The following is an 18977-nucleotide window of genomic DNA, read 5'->3' as shown; positions in this document are numbered from 1 at the left end:
TCACGTTTTTACACTAAGACAAATATATTGCTTACTTTTACGTTGTTCACGTTTTTACACTAAGACAAATATATTGCTTACTTTCACGTTGTTCGCATTTTTACACTAAGACAAATATATTGCTTACTTTTACGTTGTTCACGTTTTACACTAAGACAAATATATTGCTTACTTTTACGTTGTTCACGTTTTACACTAAGACAAATATATTGCTTACTTTTACGTTGTTCACGTTTTACACTAAGACAAATATATTGCTTACTTTTACGTTGTTCACGTTTTTACACTAAGACAAATATATTGCTTACTTTTACGTTGTTCACGTTTTTACACTAAGACAAATATATTGCTTACTTTCACGTTGTTCACGTTTTTACACTAAGAACTATACATATATACACACAGATTCTTTCCATTTTTTTTTTTTAACCATAGATTAAATCATTTCCGTTTTATTTTGTGTCGTTCCCTCAGATTTTTCTTTTTTCTGTTTACATTCTTTCTGGAAAGTTTGACATCATTAGTTTTTTTCATTTTTTTGACACCATTTACTAATTCATTTCCGTTTTATTTCGTTTCGTTACATTCGATTTTTCTTTTTTTTGTTTACATTTTTCCGAGTGTTATGGAAAGTTTGACATCGTTATTGTCTTTTATGTTTTTTTGGGGTGGAGGGGCAAAGTTTCATAGTTTAACATTGGTATTTTTATTTTGTTTTTTTTTTGGGGGGGGGGGGTACACACAGTTAAACATTTATTTTCCGGTCAAAATAATTATATCATCATGATTATCGCATTTAAGAAATGTAAAATATTAACTTTTCACGAATATCGATTTGGACCAAATCAAACTATGACTGATTTCATAAATTTATCGACGAAGTTCATAATTACTCGATTTCAAAATGTAAACAATGCATACGAAATGCGAATGGATTTGCTGATTTTCTTCTGTTAATATAAAGGAGGCTGTGCTGAAATAAAAACATTTGAAAACATTGTTATTTACAATGCTACTCTCAATATTTCCAAGGGATCTTTTTTAAATCAAAGGTCATTATCAGATGGTAACTACTTAATGCTCACAAAAGCAACTACTTAATGCTCAAAATACCAAAACTACATAGCCATTAAAAATTCCTCTCTACTAATATTAACAAATATATTCAAAATCCAATTACATATTCTCATTTTTCTCATTGCTAGTAAAAAATAAAAGGTACTTGTGCACTTATGCTACCATGCTCGAATAATGTTATTATTTAGAAACCCATTCTTAACATGGGGAAGGAAATGTGTTTTGTTAACTATTCTGTACTTTCACGTAACAATTAAATAAAATATATCGTGAAACTTGAATTTATTTGTAACTCATTGTCAAGACCATTTTTTTTAATCTGTAAGGCAAACCCATTTTTTTTTTTAACTGAGGATATCTAAATAATAATAATAATAATAATAATTAGGCAGTTTGATAAAGAATTTCACTGTGATGCATTTTGTAAATTTTTACCTTGTTTAACATTTGTTTCCACCTTAACATTTTTTTTTTTAAAATGACTACCTTTTAAGGTTTTTGGGTATGCTGAAAACGAACATCGCATTTAAATTTTCCGCAAATAAGTAGCTTTCCGGATATTAAGCAATGTCATTTCTTATGTTATTGCTGGTAGCCATCTTGGTACATGCGTTTGTGCATAGTTTCTCGGAGTTACATCTGCGTGCTCACGCGTAGCAAGATGGCCACCAGCGATAACATAAGAAATGGCATTGCTTGATATCTGGAAAACTACTTATTTGCCGAAAATTTAAATGCAACATTCGTTTTCAGCATACCCTAAAACCTATAGAAGTAATCATTTTAAATATTAAGGTGGAAACAAGGTAAAAAATTACCGTTTTATTTCTTTGTTTACATAGTTGAATTTTCAGTAAAACAACAGAATAGAAATGACAAAAATTACCATCAACTGGTGAATATATAGTTGTTGCTTATCAGGATTCCTGGTACTGTGAAAGCTACATCAAGGATTCATGTAGAATATAATTTATGGTTGCATCTCAGGAAATAGGGCTATATTTTAGGCCAGTTAGACAGGATTTACAAAATTGAAAATTGGATTGGTCCCAAGATGCATAAGTTCTGGTCGACTATGGGAATTTCCATCTTTTACAGAAATCCAAAATCTATATGAAAAATTTTCTTTGATTTATTTATATCTACTCAATTTTTTTTTAATTTTTTTTTTTTAGAGGGGAGTAGTAAATACGGGCCATGAATGCTCTTTAGGCATTCAATGGCTACACCCCAGATTAAGCTCTCCTTTGGTGAGGAGGCAGGAAAATGCCTGCTCAATAAAGTTATATTTAAATACCACCATAATACTTAGTTTTGTTCATGAATAGACACCCACTGTATAATACCATGCGCCAGTTTAAAAAAAAATTGAAATTTGCACATTTAAATTTATAATTCACGGCTTATGGTAAAGAGATACATCAGATTTGACTGCATAATCAGAAAGAGCACACAGTAAAACTGCCAAGTTTCACGAGAATAGCTTGAAAAATTATCGAATTTCTTGAAATGTTGATGTCCATAATTTAGCCCACTTTTTCTAAAGAAAAATGTCCACGGAAAAGCCTAAATTTTGGCACTTAAAATTCTCATAATTTTTGAACTACTGATGGTATTTGCATAATTCAAACGGTTTTCATAGCGCTTTTCATGCAAGTTGATAAAATAACAATTATATAAAAAGAAAAAATCAACATGTAATGCTACTCAGCACAACTATAAAATAAGAAAGAAAAGTTCTGTGCAATGATAATAAGAAGATGAGTTCTTGCTGTGAACATTTTACAAGAGCTATCTGAAATGGAAGCAACATTTCATCTGTGATAAAAGGTGCTTTTGTTAATTAAAGATCTTTTAAGCCTATACATTTCAGGTGAAAAGATTATTACTTACATATCATATTGAAATTAGTACAAATTATTACCTACTTAAGAGTCATGTCAAAATAAATAAAATTGTAGGATGCTTTTGTTGATTAGGGGTCTTTTAAATCTGCACATTTCAGGTGAAAACAGTTTTACCTACTTACAGTTCATGTTAAAATTAGTACAAATTCAAATGCATTTTTGGTGAAAACATTATTACCTACTTAAGTGTCAGGTCAAAATGTTTACAATCAAGGGGTGCTTTTGTTGATTAGGGGTCTGTCAAATTTACGCATTTCAGGCGAAAACATTATTACCTACTTACAGTTCATGATAAAATAAGTTCAAATTTCAATGCATTTTCGGTGAAAACATTACCTTTTCTTTCTTTTTTTTATGGTGTAGTCACCACTTATCAAGGCCCAGAAGCCACTGAGATAAGGGTTATTGCGTGTACAGTAATCAATGGAATAGAGATTTAATAAAGTGTCTTACTTAAGGGGGCGATTTATCAGGAATTTGTTAATGTTGGACTTGAAGACATCCAATTTGTAGTCAGGTGGGAAACAGGCAAACAGAAGAGAGTTCCACAGACATGCACTTCTAAGAAAGAAGCTTTGTTCATGGAATCTTCATTTTGATTTAGGCACAGATAAAGAGTGGGAAAAATTATTGACAGTGGTTTCAGCTAGACCAGTGTTTTTCGTAAAAGATTGGTGAGGGGGTACCAGAGATTGGAGCTCAGATGAGCACTTGCCATGGAAGTATCAATAAAACAAAAATAGGTTTGCAATGTCTCTTCTGTGGGAGAGAGGTTGAAGGGAAGAGAAAAGGAAATCCCCCACTAAGCTACAAAGTCTATTTTGTACTCTGTCAAGGCAGGATAGGCTGTTTTTAGCAGCTCCTGCCCAGATGTGGCAGCAGTACTCTATCCTTGGACGTACTTGGCTTTTATATAGATAGAGAATTGCATCAGCAGTGAGATATTTACTGAAGCGGTAGAAGGATCCCACCATTTTTCCAGCGACCTTGGCAACAGATTTGATGTACGTGTTCCATTTCAGATCAGGAGTAAAGGTCAATCCCAGAAGCTTGTCAAAACATGGAGCCTCCCCTAGATGAGAGCCATCCATTTCAATTGATGCCAGATGGAGATCAGAACGTTGATGATGTAAAGATAGGAGCTTGGTTTTAGATGCATTAAAAGTAACCAGCCACCTCTTCCCCCATTGTATCATGCGCTCAAGATCAGAGGAGAGAGAATCAGAGAGAATTTTGTCATTTACGGCCTTTGATGTGTTGCCATACATGCCTACTTAAATGTCATGTCAAGATAAGTAAAATCATAGGGTGCTTTGTTGGTTAGGGATCTTTTAAACTTGCGCATTTCAGGTGAAAACCTGGTGCTACCAGATCAGGCTGTCTACTGACTTCCTGAGATGAAACGCACCTACATAGATGTCTTTGTTTTTTTATTCCCTTTTGCAAAACTTAGTCATGTTCTGCGAAAACAAAAACAAAAACAACATTCTCCTCCCCCTCCCCTCCCTCGTTTTCTTTTTCCTTCACCTCCTCACCCCTTTTTTTTTTTTTTTTTTTTTTTTTTTTTTTGCCTAGTTGGTAGGGCGATAGAACATACCAACTGCCCCCCTGCAGAGGGTAAAAATCCTTCAATGGGACCACCAGTTGACCGTTGGTGGCAACCCGTAATGCATTAAGAACGGGATCCTGGTGGTTGAGTGGAACATGCCTAGGAAATAATAACATGATACTACAACACACCACTTTGGCCCTTACTAGGCTAGACGGGAGGTTGGATAGGCCCGATCCAATCAATCGGTTGGTCATGACAAGCACTAATTCAGACAATCCAAACAAAAACACACTAACACTCAACATAAACAATAAACTGAATTAATAAGCGATGGCTGAAGGGTCAATCAAGCTGGGAAAAAGGTAACCATCAGGAATAATAAAAATACAGGGAAATCCCATACTTGGGTGGGCATAACCATATATTGTGAATGCTTGGAAACCTCCCCATGTTTGAGTATACCAGCTATGTAGCCCTGGAGAACCGAGGCGAATGGGATTTACCCCCTCATAGTTCTTCCCCATAAGGGGCTCCGAGGAGGGTGGGGAGCATGGCTGATGAATTTTTCAAAAATTATTATGAATACCAAAAAATCCAAGAGACCACACACAGAAATTGACTCTGACAGCGACAATGAAGATACAAACTTTCCAAGATTCATCGTGCTAGAAGCAACGTCTAATATACCGTTAACTAAAATGTCACCCTTCATTATCCAAAAGGTAATATCAAGCAAAATAACACCTAAAAATGTCAAAAAATTAAGGAATGGTACCATATTGGTAGAAGTACTAAATAAAAAACAGGCCAAAACTCTACTTCAACTACAAAAATTGCATGAAACAAACATCAAAGCTTATCCACACCAAACACTAAACTACTCCAAAGGAGTCATAAAAAACCAGGAAATCTCCGTCTGCACAACAGAAGAAATCAAAACAGAACTAAAAAACCAAGGGGTCACAGATGTAAAAAGAATCACATTTAAAAAAAAAGGAGAGGTAATATATACAAACACTTATATATTAACATTCAATTATCCTCAAATACCAGAGACCATCAATATAGGTTATGAAAGAACGAAAATAGAACAATACATCCCAAAACCTTTACAATGCTACAACTGCCAAAAGTTTGGACATAATAAAGACCAATGTCTAAGATTCTTCACATGTGGAAACTGCAGTGAAAAAAACCCAGACCACGATGAAGAAGACTGTCCAAATAAAACCAAATGCACAAACTGTCAAGAAGAGCACCACTCTCACTCAAAACAGTGCAAAATATATAATCAAGAGAAGGAAATAATAACAATCAAATATCAAAAAAATATAACCTTCCAAGAAGCCCGCAAAGAAGTCACAAATCGCACCAAAAACTCATATGCCACAATAACCCAACAAGCAAACAAAATGTACAACTACAATGAACTAAACCTTGCTCCAGAAATTGCAAACCTAGCAAAAGAACTAAAGAACATACTTGAAGAATTAAAATCTTTTTTATCAGAACTGAAAATAAACTCCAACAGCCAAATAAAAGTCAGAAACGAACAACCCAGTATAAAAGAAAACGAAACAAAGGAAATCAGAAAAACTTCCATCAATATTGAGGAATCAATCCCTAAAGAAATGAAACCTCCTCAATTATCAAAACGTGAAAGATCCAAGTCACAAACAAGGACAAAAACAGATGTTAAAAATAAACACACAACAACAGAAAAAATGGAAATAGAACAGAACAACAAAAAAACTACCCCCCAAAAACAAAATGACAAACAAAAAACAGAATTAGTATTAATTGAAAATGAAAATAAATTTGAACTAGTTGAAACTGATAGCCAAAAAAGACAGTCAAGACAAAGTAAATCTAAAAGTCCCAGACCAAAACCCAAAAAAAGCCTCTCACCAGAAACAAGAAACAGACCATCCACTTCCAAAAGAAACACCCAAACTAACATCGAAACTATGGACGTAGACATAAACACCAACAGTCCAAAACCAAAAGAAAATATAAACCATGACTAACAAAATCCTACAGTGGAACATAAGAGGATTAAAAATTAATATCGAAGAAATGCAAATACTTATCAAATCCTTATGTCCTGCAATAATTTGCCTACAGGAAACACACTTAAAAGAAAATGACAAAATTAACATAAAACACTACTCAATATACAACCACATAAACAAATTATCATGCAAAGCCACCGGTGGATCATCAATACTGATAAACGAAAACATTCCACACAGCAAAGTGAACTTAAAAACAAATATGCAAGCTGTTGCAATAACTGCAACACTACACAAAACAATAACCCTATGCTCACTCTATATACCACCAAATGAAACAATAAACGAAACTGAATTAAACAATATAATCAAACAACTACCTAAACCTTTTCTACTGTTGGGAGACTTCAATAGTCATAATATATGGTGGGGCAGTAAAAAAAACAACAAAAGAGGCCAAACCATAGAAAAAATAATTAACCAAAACGATCTATGCCTACTCAACAACAAAGAGAATACATATATGCACCCACCAACGGGAACCCTATCAGCAATCGATATAACACTATGTGACCCAACTATATACATGGATTATAGCTGGAGAACACATAAGGATGCATGCGGAAGTGACCACTTCCCAATCATAATAGAAAACGAGAATCCCAAGCCAGAAGACAAAACACCCCGCTGGAATTTACAAAAGGCAAATTGGGAAAATTTCCAAAATACATGTCAATACAGATTAATACCTGAAGCGAATCCTGACTTAGAACACATCACATATTTCAGCAACACCCTACTCACAATAGCCGAGGAGAACATACCAAAAAGTTCCACTACTACAAAATATAACAAACCCTGGTACAATAAAGAATGCAAAGAAGCTATAAGAGCCAGACGTGCAAACCTAAGGAAATTTAAAAACAGTCCAACGAAAGAAAATTTGGACACCTATAAAAACAGCAAAGCCAAAGCACGGAAAACTATCAAAGAATCAAAACGGAACTCGTGGAAAGATTATGTAACAAAAATTAATCAAAACACAAAACCCAAAAAAGTATGGGAGATGGTCAGAAAAATAGCAGGAAAAAATACAAAGAACCCTATTAAACACCTTATATGCGACAACACAAAGATTACCGACAAACAAAATATCGCAAATAAATTAGCAGAACAATTCTCAATGAACTCATCATCAAAAAACCAAAATAAAAAATTCCAAGCTATAAAGAAAAATGAAGAAAAAATAAAAATAAACTTCAAATCAAAAAATGAAGAAAACTACAATCAATTATTCAACAGTGCAGAACTAGAGGAGGCAATAAACAAATCTCCCGATACAGCAGTCGGCCCCGACGAGATCCATTATCAATTCCTCAAAAAACTACCAAAACCATCACTGGACTACTTATTACAAATTTACAATGAGATATGGATAACTAACAACATTCCAAAAAACTGGAAGCAGGCAACAGTAATCCCAATACCCAAACCAAAAAAAGACCATACAAACCCAACAAACTACCGACCCATTGCACTAACTAGTTGTTTGTGCAAAACTTTTGAAAGAATGATTAACGAAAGATTAAATTGGTACTTGGAAAGCAAAAATCTAATTACAGAAAGCCAGTCGGGTTTCAGGAAAAATAGAAGCCCCACCGATCACTTAATAAAACTGGAAACACGCATAAGAGAAGCATTTGCAAAAAAAGAACATCTAATAGCAATTTTTTTTGACATGCAAAAGGCGTATGACACTGCTTGGAAATACGGAATCCAAAAAGACCTGTATGAACTAGGACTTAGGGGTAGAATGCCAGAAATTATCAGAAATTTCTTAACAAATAGAAACTTCCAAGTACGGATGGACAACACTTATTCAGTCCAAAAAGATCAAGAAATGGGGGTCCCCCAAGGCAGTATCCTGTCTGTCACCCTCTTCAACATTAAAATAAACAATATCATAAAAAACATAGACCCAGGAATTGAAAATGCCCTATACGTGGACGACCTACTTATATACTACCAATCTAAATATATACAAACAGCCGAACGCAAACTACAACTCTGTCTGAATAAAATAAACAAATGGGCCATAGAAAATGGATTTACATTCTCAGAGGAAAAAACTAAATGCATCCACTTTTGCAAATTACGAAAATTCCACCACGACCCCAACCTGAAACTGGATAACAAGAACATCCCACTTACCGACCAACATAAATATTTAGGTATTATATTTGATAAAAAATTGAACTTTATACCGCATATAAAATATTTAAAAGCAAAATGCCAAAAGACAATGCAATTGATCAAAGTCCTAGCACACACCGATTGGGGTGCAGACAAAGTCACATTATTAAAATTATACCAAACTCTAATCAGATCTAAAATGGACTATGGATGCTTCATCTATGGAGCAGCAAGGAAGTCCTACATAAAAGAACTAAATACAATCCACCATCAAGGATTAAGATTAGCCTTGGGAGCATTTAGAACCTCTCCAGTAGAAAGCCTCTATATAGAGGCCCACGAGCCTCCACTGATTCTAAGACGACAGAAGTTAGCGCTACAATATTACCTAAAGCTGGTATCAAGTCCAACAAATCCTGCATATCAATGTACCCTTCACCCACAATACACACATCTCTTCAACAAGAAAGAAGATATCAAGCCCTACAGCCTCCGGATAAAAAACCTTCTCACAGAAGCCCAAATGGACATTACAAAAATACATAAATATAACAAATCAAAAACTCCACCCTGGATGATCAAACAACCACACATAATATTAAAATTAAATAAATATCCCAAAACGAAAACCCACCCATCAACCTTCCATGAAGAACTACTTATCATCCAGAATACATACAAAGAATATACACAAATTTACACTGACGGATCAAAAGATGGAGATAAAGTAGGATGCGCAGCCATCCACAAAAAAATAAAACTAAAGAAAAGGCTCCCAAACGAATCTTCTATTTTCAGCGCAGAAGCAACAGCCATAGATTTGGCACTGAATATAATAACCAATGATGACCATCAAAAATATATCATATTTACTGACTCACTTTCAATACTCATATCTCTAAAAGAAAAAAAAATGACAAACCCACTTATTACAAAATTGCTAAACAAAATAGATGCCATAACCATGAAAAAAAACATTATCTTTTGCTGGATACCAAGCCATATCGGCATATACATGAATGAACAAGCAGATAAGGCAGCAAAGGAAACTCTGCAACAAAACCACATAAGTGGAAAAATCCCCTATACAGACCTAAAGACTAAAATAAACACATTTTTGAAGAGAAAATGGCAAGAAAACTGGAGCTCATGCACCAAAAACAAACTATTCCAAATAACACCAAATATTGGAACGAGAGACACCAAAAAGTTAACAAGAAAGGAAGAGGTAGTAATGACCAGACTGCGAATAGGTCACACTCACATCACCCACTCACATCTACTAAAAGGGGAGGAGACACCAAACTGTATAACGTGTCAAGAACCCTACACAATACACCATATACTGACAAACTGCATTGACCTTGAACAAATCCGAACAAAGTATTACCAAGAAAAAAATCTGAAAACAATATTAAACAAGATTGATCCCCAAAAAATTATCAATTTTCTGAAAGAAACTAAAATATACTCAAAAATATAAGGAAAGACCCCCCCCCCCCAAAAAAAAAAAAAAACCTTAAGAAGAACAAACCAATATTTAACACAACATAACGAACCTTTCGGCATTAAATGACCCCAAAGTGGTTGATATGCCGTAAAACAAAACAAACAAACAAACAAACAAACAGGTGAAAACATTACCTACTTACCTGTCAATTTGAAATAAGTACAAAGCAATTTTTTTGCAAATACAGAAAACCAGATATATTCCTTACTAATCCAAGACGTCCTGAAACAACTTGTTACCATCAGAACTGATACAAAATCGACCTGACAATATCACGTGTGTATCATACACATCTAGCTGAACTTTTGAAAGACATTAAAGACAGACATATACTGGGAATTCTATTTGCAAATGTTTATGTTATTGAATTTCAAAAAAGATGGCTACCACACTGTCACGTGATCATAATGCTGTGAGATCAGAGTAAGATCAGAACAGTTCAACAAATTGATGCAATTTTGTCAGCAAAAATACCTGAACCTGAAGATCCAGTGCTTTGTGATTTAGTTAATATTTAATGGTACATGGTTCAATCTGATTGTAATTGTTTGATTATGTGATAAGAACTTTCTTACTGATGTGCGTTTTAAAAAATTTCAACTACCATGGAATTTCCACGGGTTCTGCTAGTATAGATGGAATTAGTGAAAAAGATCATTTGCATTTATTCATTTTGATAATTGCAAAATTGTTCTATATTTTTTACCATTTTTTTTTTCTCTTTTTTGTTTTATTTTTTTTAAATTAGGGATCCAGTGTGGGCTAGAAACTATCCCATCCACAAATGCGCATTTGAAGGCGATGTGGCTGGGATTAATGCCAGACTGAGTCAATTCTCACATTCCATGAAGGATGATAAATCAGCAGCTCCAATTCACTATGCCGCTTGGTAAATATTCTGTTATTTTTATTTTTTGCTCTGTTTTTCATTCAGTCTTTACTAGATGCTTGTCCAGAACTATCCTCCTCCCTCATGAAAAAACAAAAGTAAAGAAAAATCTATATGTGATGGAAAGAAAATATTGCATATACATAGGCAGTATGTAAAGAAGATAGTGTATTTATTGTTTAAAGTTGAAGTTTTACTGTTACTATGAGAAATAAGCTCAACTTTTGCATTTATTCATTTAGAACAGAGGTCTCAAAAGTTTTGTTTTAGAGCTATGTAGACCAAAAAAAAATAAAATGATCTGGACGTGTTTTATGCTGTTTTGCTTATCAGCTTTTTTTTTTTTTTTTTTTTTTTTACTGATTCTCTAAATCCTCATTCTTTTATTTTCTGAACAAAAAGAAAAACCTACACTATTTTTACACATTTCCATTTAAAAAGTTATTCGTAGATATTTTTACGTCTTCCATAAGAGCTCCATTACAGATTTTGTCAGGCCGGATCCAGTCTGTGTGCTGTAATTTGGAGACCACTGATTTAGAAGATAAAAGAAACCTGTACGGAGACATAATCAATGAACAAGTTTAGTTCTTATCTCTTCTTTCTATTATGCAGAAGAAACATGTAATGGTGCCCATACCTCTGTACTCATTGTTCTAAACCCTTACCATTTTTATTATTTTTTTAAATTTCTAGCATAAAAAGTAACAATTTCTACTTGATCATTGTTAACAGAAGGAGAATGACAATCTATCCCCCTTGATTAACCATTCATTCCAACTTTTGCACAGTCCACATTTGGTTTGTTTAAACATATTTACAACTTTATATGACATCCATAAACCATTTCACCCAATGTCATTTGTTATTGTAATTATTAAATATGATTTGCATGCATGGGACACAAATGCTCCAACAATATTACAAGAAACAAAAACATGAGACAATTCAGTTCCAACAGTATTTCACATATGCAGTAAATTATGGAAATAAAACTATATGTTAATATAAAATGATGATTCATTTTAACTCAAATCTTAGACATAAGTTCATTAACAGATAATATTTGTTATAAAGACCAATACATCTGAATAAAAACCAATACATCTGAATGACAAATGAAATAACATTAAAAAAAAAAAAAAGTTATTCTTTCTCAAATAAATTTTATTTTATAAAACAACTCAAATTCTTCAGGTAGCAAATAAATAACCATGAAATAAAAAATGGGTTCTTCCATTTCTTCTGAGTTCTGAACTAATAAATTGAAACATTTACATAGAAATTACTTTCTCTTGTTGACATATTACATGAGGAAACTCTATTTATGATAAATTCTAAAGCATTCATCAATGCATAAAGGAATGTTTCATTTTCGGCAAATGTAACAAGTCTTTTATCTTTTTCATAGAATGACATTGAACACACCTTCTTTTCTGGTTTCCTTTCACTAGCATATAGTCACCAACATTTGACTTTGCAGTAGAAGCTTTGGAAGGATGGCTATAGGATTTCTTTCTTTTTATATACTTGTGCACTGAACAACAATTCAATGCAAAAACTGATATGATCATACGACTGGCAATAACTTCTTTCAGTATAACCCTGATTAGTCCCATCCCAGGTCATTTTAAAAGTGAGTTTCAGTATTTTAAAATTACTCATGCGACAAATATGTCCCATTAGGAGTGAAAGCGTTGAGTCGAAAATTTCTGTTCTTTAGTTCAACATCGATTCTCAAGTTCAAGAACATACATTTCAAAGAATATTGATGATTACATTGGCTGAAATGTGAAAATAACAAGATACCAATAGTAGTCCGAATAATCCAGATAATATTTATAATTTCTCATTGTTTTTTTTTTTGTTTGTTTGTTTGTTTGTTTCTGTTTAGTTTGTCAATAAGAACAAAACTCCAAAATGACTTTTCAAATTATTTCCAATAGGCGAGGTCATACAGAAGCAGTTGTTGCTCTACTGAAGGCCGGTTGTTCACCCAACATTACCAACAAAGATCTCCAAACTCCATTACACATAGCTGCTAAGCAAGGTCATCCACAAGTGGTCAATGTATTACTCGAGGACAGTGATATTGATGTGGTAATTAAACAAATTTCTCAATTTCATTATCATTTGTATTTCTGCATATATTTTTATTTAGTTTGTAACATCACAGTTGGTTTTAGAGTTATTTGGATTATCTCAGAGTTATCTCCCTTGAATCATTCTAGCCAACATTAGCAAAATACACTATCCTGTTTGGAAGTTATTTTTATTATTTTTGTTTTCCTTTTGTGATTTTACATGTTATAATCATATTTATCTTTTCCTTTTTTTTTTTTTTTCATAGAATCCTCAAGACAAAACCAAAAAGACTCCGTATGATCTTTGTTATAATGAAACTGAACCAGAATTTTTAAAAGCTGCAAATTTGCTCAGTGCTGCCATGGACCGACCGGTTGGTATCAGTCAGTTAATGAATGTATTCTTTAAAGAGAACTGCATTTTATGAACATTATATTTCCTATGGAAATATATTTCATGATGCCTCACTTCAATATTCTTGCAGAAATGCATTTTATGACCTCGCACTTCATTAGTATGCTAGAAATTAATTTTAACACTTTTCACTTTATTATTAATGAACTGAAGCATTTTAAGTTTTTAATTCAATTAGCCTGACAGAAATACATTTTTTATGACTAATAATTCCTTTATTACTATAGAAATACTTTTTATGAGATTTTACTTCTCATTACTGCAGAAATAAATTTTGACTTTTTCCTATGAAAACACATTTTATGACTCATTTTTTTATTCCCACAGAAATATATTTTATGACTTCTCATTTCTTTATACCTACAGAAATATATTTTATGACTTTCACTTCTTTATTCTTTCAGAAATACATTTTATGACTTTTCACCTCTTCTTTTCTTGCAAAAATGCACTTTATGAATTCCCACTTCATTATTAGTACAGATACATTTCTTTTCAAGCAGAATTATTTTTTATGATGCTCTTCATTCTTACCACAAAATTGTATTTTAGGCAACTGTGTAGTGTAGTTAACAGGGCAAAAAAGGTTTATAAAAAAAAAAAAAAAAAATAGAAGTAAATATTACCAAATTCAAGAAACTTTAATAGACTCATATAGTATTTTAGTTTTAAAACTTTTTGTAAGTCTTGTTATTTCCAAATTTGTGCTGTTACTTTTGTCAAAATAAAATAGCATTAAATGTTTCTTTCTTTTTTTAGATGATCGATTATTTCAACTTTAAAAAATGCAAAAATAAAATAAAAGTTGACTATTTTTGACCCACGGGGTGCAATGTTGTATCCCTCTACCTGTTTTACAAGTACTTTCATGGTATGTGCTCTGATGAACTCATAGCTCTTGTGCTCCCTCGATGTAAATACTCCCAACTAAGCCGACAAACAGCAAACTCCCATCCCATCATTGTTGAGGTCCTTAGATGCCATAAAGTCTTCTACTAATAGTCTAATAGTTTCCTTCTTCGGACTGCTAGACTGAAATTTCCTTCTTGTTTCTTGCTTCCCTGACTGTACTGACATGCAGAAGCTTAAATGTAATGCAAAAAGACATCTTGCGGCTCAACTCCCCACATAGTTCCCTGTAGACATGATCATGATTAATAGCCCCTCACGTCCAAATGGTGGTACATCTTTTTGGGGGTGAAAAAGCGTAAACAAAGAATTATTTAGGAAAGTATTTTATAATAGTTAGCCCTCTTGGATTCTGAAAGCCAAAAGCCATATTCTTTAAGCAAGCAGTCAGTTTATGACTCTTACTTAACATTACTTAGTTTGTTTTTTTTGTGTGTTTTTTTTTAATTATTTTATTTATAGGCAAATATATAGGCCTATATGTTTTTCATAAGTGCTTGATATGTTTTTCATTGTATTGATAAGAGATATGGTTTGAGCTTATAATTTGTAACAATTTGGACTATATTATACTTGAAGAAATAAAATCTTTTATTTAAACTCTGGAAATATATAGTGTGAAATTAGTTTTACTTGGTACAAAAGAAAAAATGGTTCTTGTCCAGAATTTCTCCTATATTAAAAATCAAGAAGAAAGAAAAATCTGTATGATGTAAGTATCCGTGATGAGACAAAAATATCATATTCCAAAAATCATATAAATTGATCATGTAATAAAAAAAATAATTTTTAAGCAATTAATGGGAATTTGTAGGCATTACAACATAAATCTAGTCAGTATAAATTATTGTTGAGTTATTTCCCTTGTATTTTTAGATTATTTTTCAAAGTAACGGGTAAGACAGTTACATATTGGATGCTCATAAAATTTGATTTTCTTATATAAATATAAAACTATTTGAACAATTTACATAATTTTTGGAATATGATATTTTCGTTTCATCACAGGCATATATATTATACAAATTTTTTCTTTGTTTTTGTTTTTTAATGTAGGGGGAATTCTGGACAAGAATTGAAAAAAAATACTGGTTGGTGAGAATTTTGTATCTAGAAAAAGATTACATTAATTTTTCTTTTGGAAAAACAATAAAAAAAAAAAATAAGCCTACCACCATGTTTGTGTTCTTATCTATCTTACAGAGTCAGAAAATTGAAATCCATTTGATGGGTGGAGGGAAGAAGACATTGAATCTGACAGCAGGAGACAATACAACCGTGAGTCACTTTAAAGAACAGATGTTACGGGTTAGTGTTACAAATTTGAATGTTTTTTCTGTCAAATCATTTTGGCATAAGTGCACTTTAACTCATTGGAAGTATTTTTTTGTTTTCATTTTCAGAAGAGTTATACTAGAGAAAGGGAAAGATAATCCAAAATTAATACTTGCTTTATAGCCAAACTTTTCTTATAATTCAAAAAAAAAGTTCAATAAAGTAATGAAGTACCGTAACAGAAAACATTAAATAATGAAACACTGAATTTAATTAAAATTGTTAAAAATTTAACAATATTTCAAAATAAATTGTATTTAAAATTTACAAATAATATGTAGCATTCTGTATTTCAAAATAATTATTTTTAAAATTTCACAAATAAAATATAGCATTCGGTTTATAATATTATGAAATGGATGAAATGTATTTTTTATATAACTTCTTTTAAAAAATGTTTTTTAATTAAATAAGTCTTAAGAATTGTAACAGTCATTTGTTTTTGTTTTTTGTATTTGAGACACTGTTTGAAAAATTGCATTAAACAAGTATTCATTTTGGATTGTTTTCCCTTTTTGGTAGTATAACTGTCCTAAAACTGAAAACAAAAAAATATTTTCAATGAGTTAAAATGTATTTGCGCTACCATTTTTTTCTTGTTGATTTTTTTTTTTTTTTTTTAATATAATTTAATCTTAATTCCTATTCGTCACGGTTACCACCTGACGAAGGTCAGAGGAATAGTTGGCCGAAACGTTGTGAAAAAATAACAACCAATAAAAGATGAAAAACAACAACTAATAAAGATGAGAACAATAGTCCGAAATAAAAATAAATTACTATATATAATGCTCATCTCAAAAATGAATTCCAATTAAGGAATAATATATAAACAAGTGAATACGTTCAAAGTTTTAATTTAAAAAAAAAAAAAAAAAAAGCCATGCTATTTGTTTGAATTTAGATTCAACAGTAACAGTTAATTTGCTATTGTAAAAAAAGTATCATAAAACAAGAACTGAATGTTCATATTATTTGGATTCTTTAGACTACTACTGTTCTCATCTTCAGTATCATTTTCACAAAGTTTCGGTCGATACAAGTAACCAATCTTCATCTCAAATTGCAAAAACATAAATGTGTCCAAAGTATTATTTTGAAAAATAAATTCCTGCAAGAGTTAAGTATAAGAAATGAACACATTCAACGCCTTTATCTGAAGAAAAAAAAACCTGCAGTTGTAAAACAGCAAATCTAACCGAATTCATTTTAATTTATTTTGAATCTTAAAAATATCAAAATAAATTTTAAAACTTTTTTTTAATACATTATTTACTGAGACATTCAGGATGCAGTTAGGTCATTTTAGATTTTAATGTTTGTTTATTGGTACATTTTTAAACTTAAGCTAGACATCTATTATATTTTTCAATTCTTGTCTAGAATTCTCCATATATTCAAAAACGAAAATAAAGAAAAATCGGCACATCTTCGTTATAAGAACAAAATTCAAAAATCGAAATATTAAATTTCAAGTAAAATCAAAGTTAATTGTCGTGTCAAATTTAATAACATATCCAAAAATTACAAAAAACAATAAGATAGAAAATTAATTATTAATGAAAATAGTTTTTGAAGCAATTTCAAGTTTATACTTAAGTAAACAGTATAAGGTCAGGGAAAGTAACTGATGTCCATCTTGTTATAATTAATGGTGGATATTTCTGAATCAGTAATTTGTCAAAGTACATGTTTTATGTAATAATGCAGTAATATTTAACTATTTACGACATGACAATTGTTTTTAGTTGAAATTGACATAAAAAGTAAAGAGGTATCAGTGTTTTTTTAATGAAAATTAATTTTTTTCGACTTTTAGATTTTGCTCTTATAATATAGAATATAGATATACATACCCATGATAAAACCAAAAATATTACATGCCAAAAATCATGTAAATTGATCAAATAGATTCATTTTTAGATAAAACAAAAATCATTTTATTTTAGGAATGACTGTCCAACCCGCTATTTGGAAAAAATTTCCATAAATAAACAGGGATAACTCAACAATACTTTAAACTCATAAAATTTTTGTTGTAATGCCTACAACTTCCCATTAAATGCTTAGAAATTATTTTCTTTATAAAAATAAAACTACTTGATCAATTTATGTGATTTCTGGAATATGATGATATAGATGATATTTTCCTTTTGTCACGGGTACATATATCATATATTTTTCTTTATTTTATATAAGAATTTTGGACAAGAACCGTTCTTTAATTTAAAATGAATTATCCCCTTTGCTGATTTTTATTTTTAGGTGATTATTTAAAAATGTTTTTACATAAGCCATCTTCTAGGCTGAATTAAATAGCTTAAAAATCAATTGTAGTTAAGTACATTATCATATTGCTGATAAAGTGATACCGTCATGGTCTGAGGTGTATGTCTTGATGTGGCTGTGCCGTAGAGATATATTGGGGGTGGAATTTAATTGTCCTTGCATGGTGCCACATCATAGTAGACATTTTTAATCACATTTCTATTTTAGAGCAGCAGTTATCCATTGTCTTCAAGATCATTAGGAACTTGTGATGTGATGCAATTATGTTTGAATTAGGGATGTGAACCGGTTGCATTAGGCATTAATCATTAATTCTCTGCAGAGAAATATCTTGACTTCAGAGACGAAGAAACACTGCAGCTGAAAAGTGGAATGCTTGATATAAAAAAAATGGAAATAAAACTCCCTTTTGTCTGATTTTATAAAAAAAAACTTTTACTATATTTTCACAAATCACTGATGCTGGCAAAACACATCTTTTTGATGATTTTTTGTACTTGTGCAGTATAATGGAAATTATCTAGTATATCTTCTACTGGATCATTTTTCGTAATTTTTGGAATTCATACTAATTTCGATATTATACGTGTGTATATAATATTGTTTTTACCTCATTTGTTTGAAATTCTATTATCCTGTGCAGTCACCTAATTGTTAACAAAATTGATTTGTTTCTCACCATAAAAAAAAATAATAAAGAGAACAATAGAAAGCGAGATGGACCAAAAGTCAAACCATGGCTGTATACTCACCAACCTCACCCCAGCTGGTCATTATCACCCATCATCACTGCCTGTCAACTTGC

The 18977-nt window shown here is 31.6% G+C and overlaps 1 protein-coding gene across 1 annotated transcript in view; it reads left to right on the top strand.

Annotated features, from left to right (window-relative positions):
• LOC145286179 (krev interaction trapped protein 1-like) overlaps positions 1–18977 on the top strand; it is an 80754-nt gene that overhangs the window by 38408 nt on the left and 23369 nt on the right. Inside the window, exons 7-10 of the mRNA XM_080134969.1 lie at positions 11000–11140; positions 13087–13240; positions 13491–13598; positions 15752–15856. Of these exons, the coding sequence (XP_079991095.1) occupies positions 11000–11140; positions 13087–13240; positions 13491–13598; positions 15752–15856 (508 nt within the window). The remainder of the gene's footprint in view (positions 1–10999; positions 11141–13086; positions 13241–13490; positions 13599–15751; positions 15857–18977) is intronic.

This window comes from Euprymna scolopes, chromosome 10 (genome assembly GCF_053919585.1).
Source record: "Euprymna scolopes isolate OS-2025 chromosome 10, ASM5391958v1, whole genome shotgun sequence".
Lineage (NCBI taxonomy): Eukaryota > Metazoa > Mollusca > Cephalopoda > Sepiida > Sepiolidae > Euprymna > Euprymna scolopes.
The sequence above is the reverse complement of the archived record's forward strand: the minus strand, read 5'-3'. Positions and strand labels throughout refer to the sequence as shown.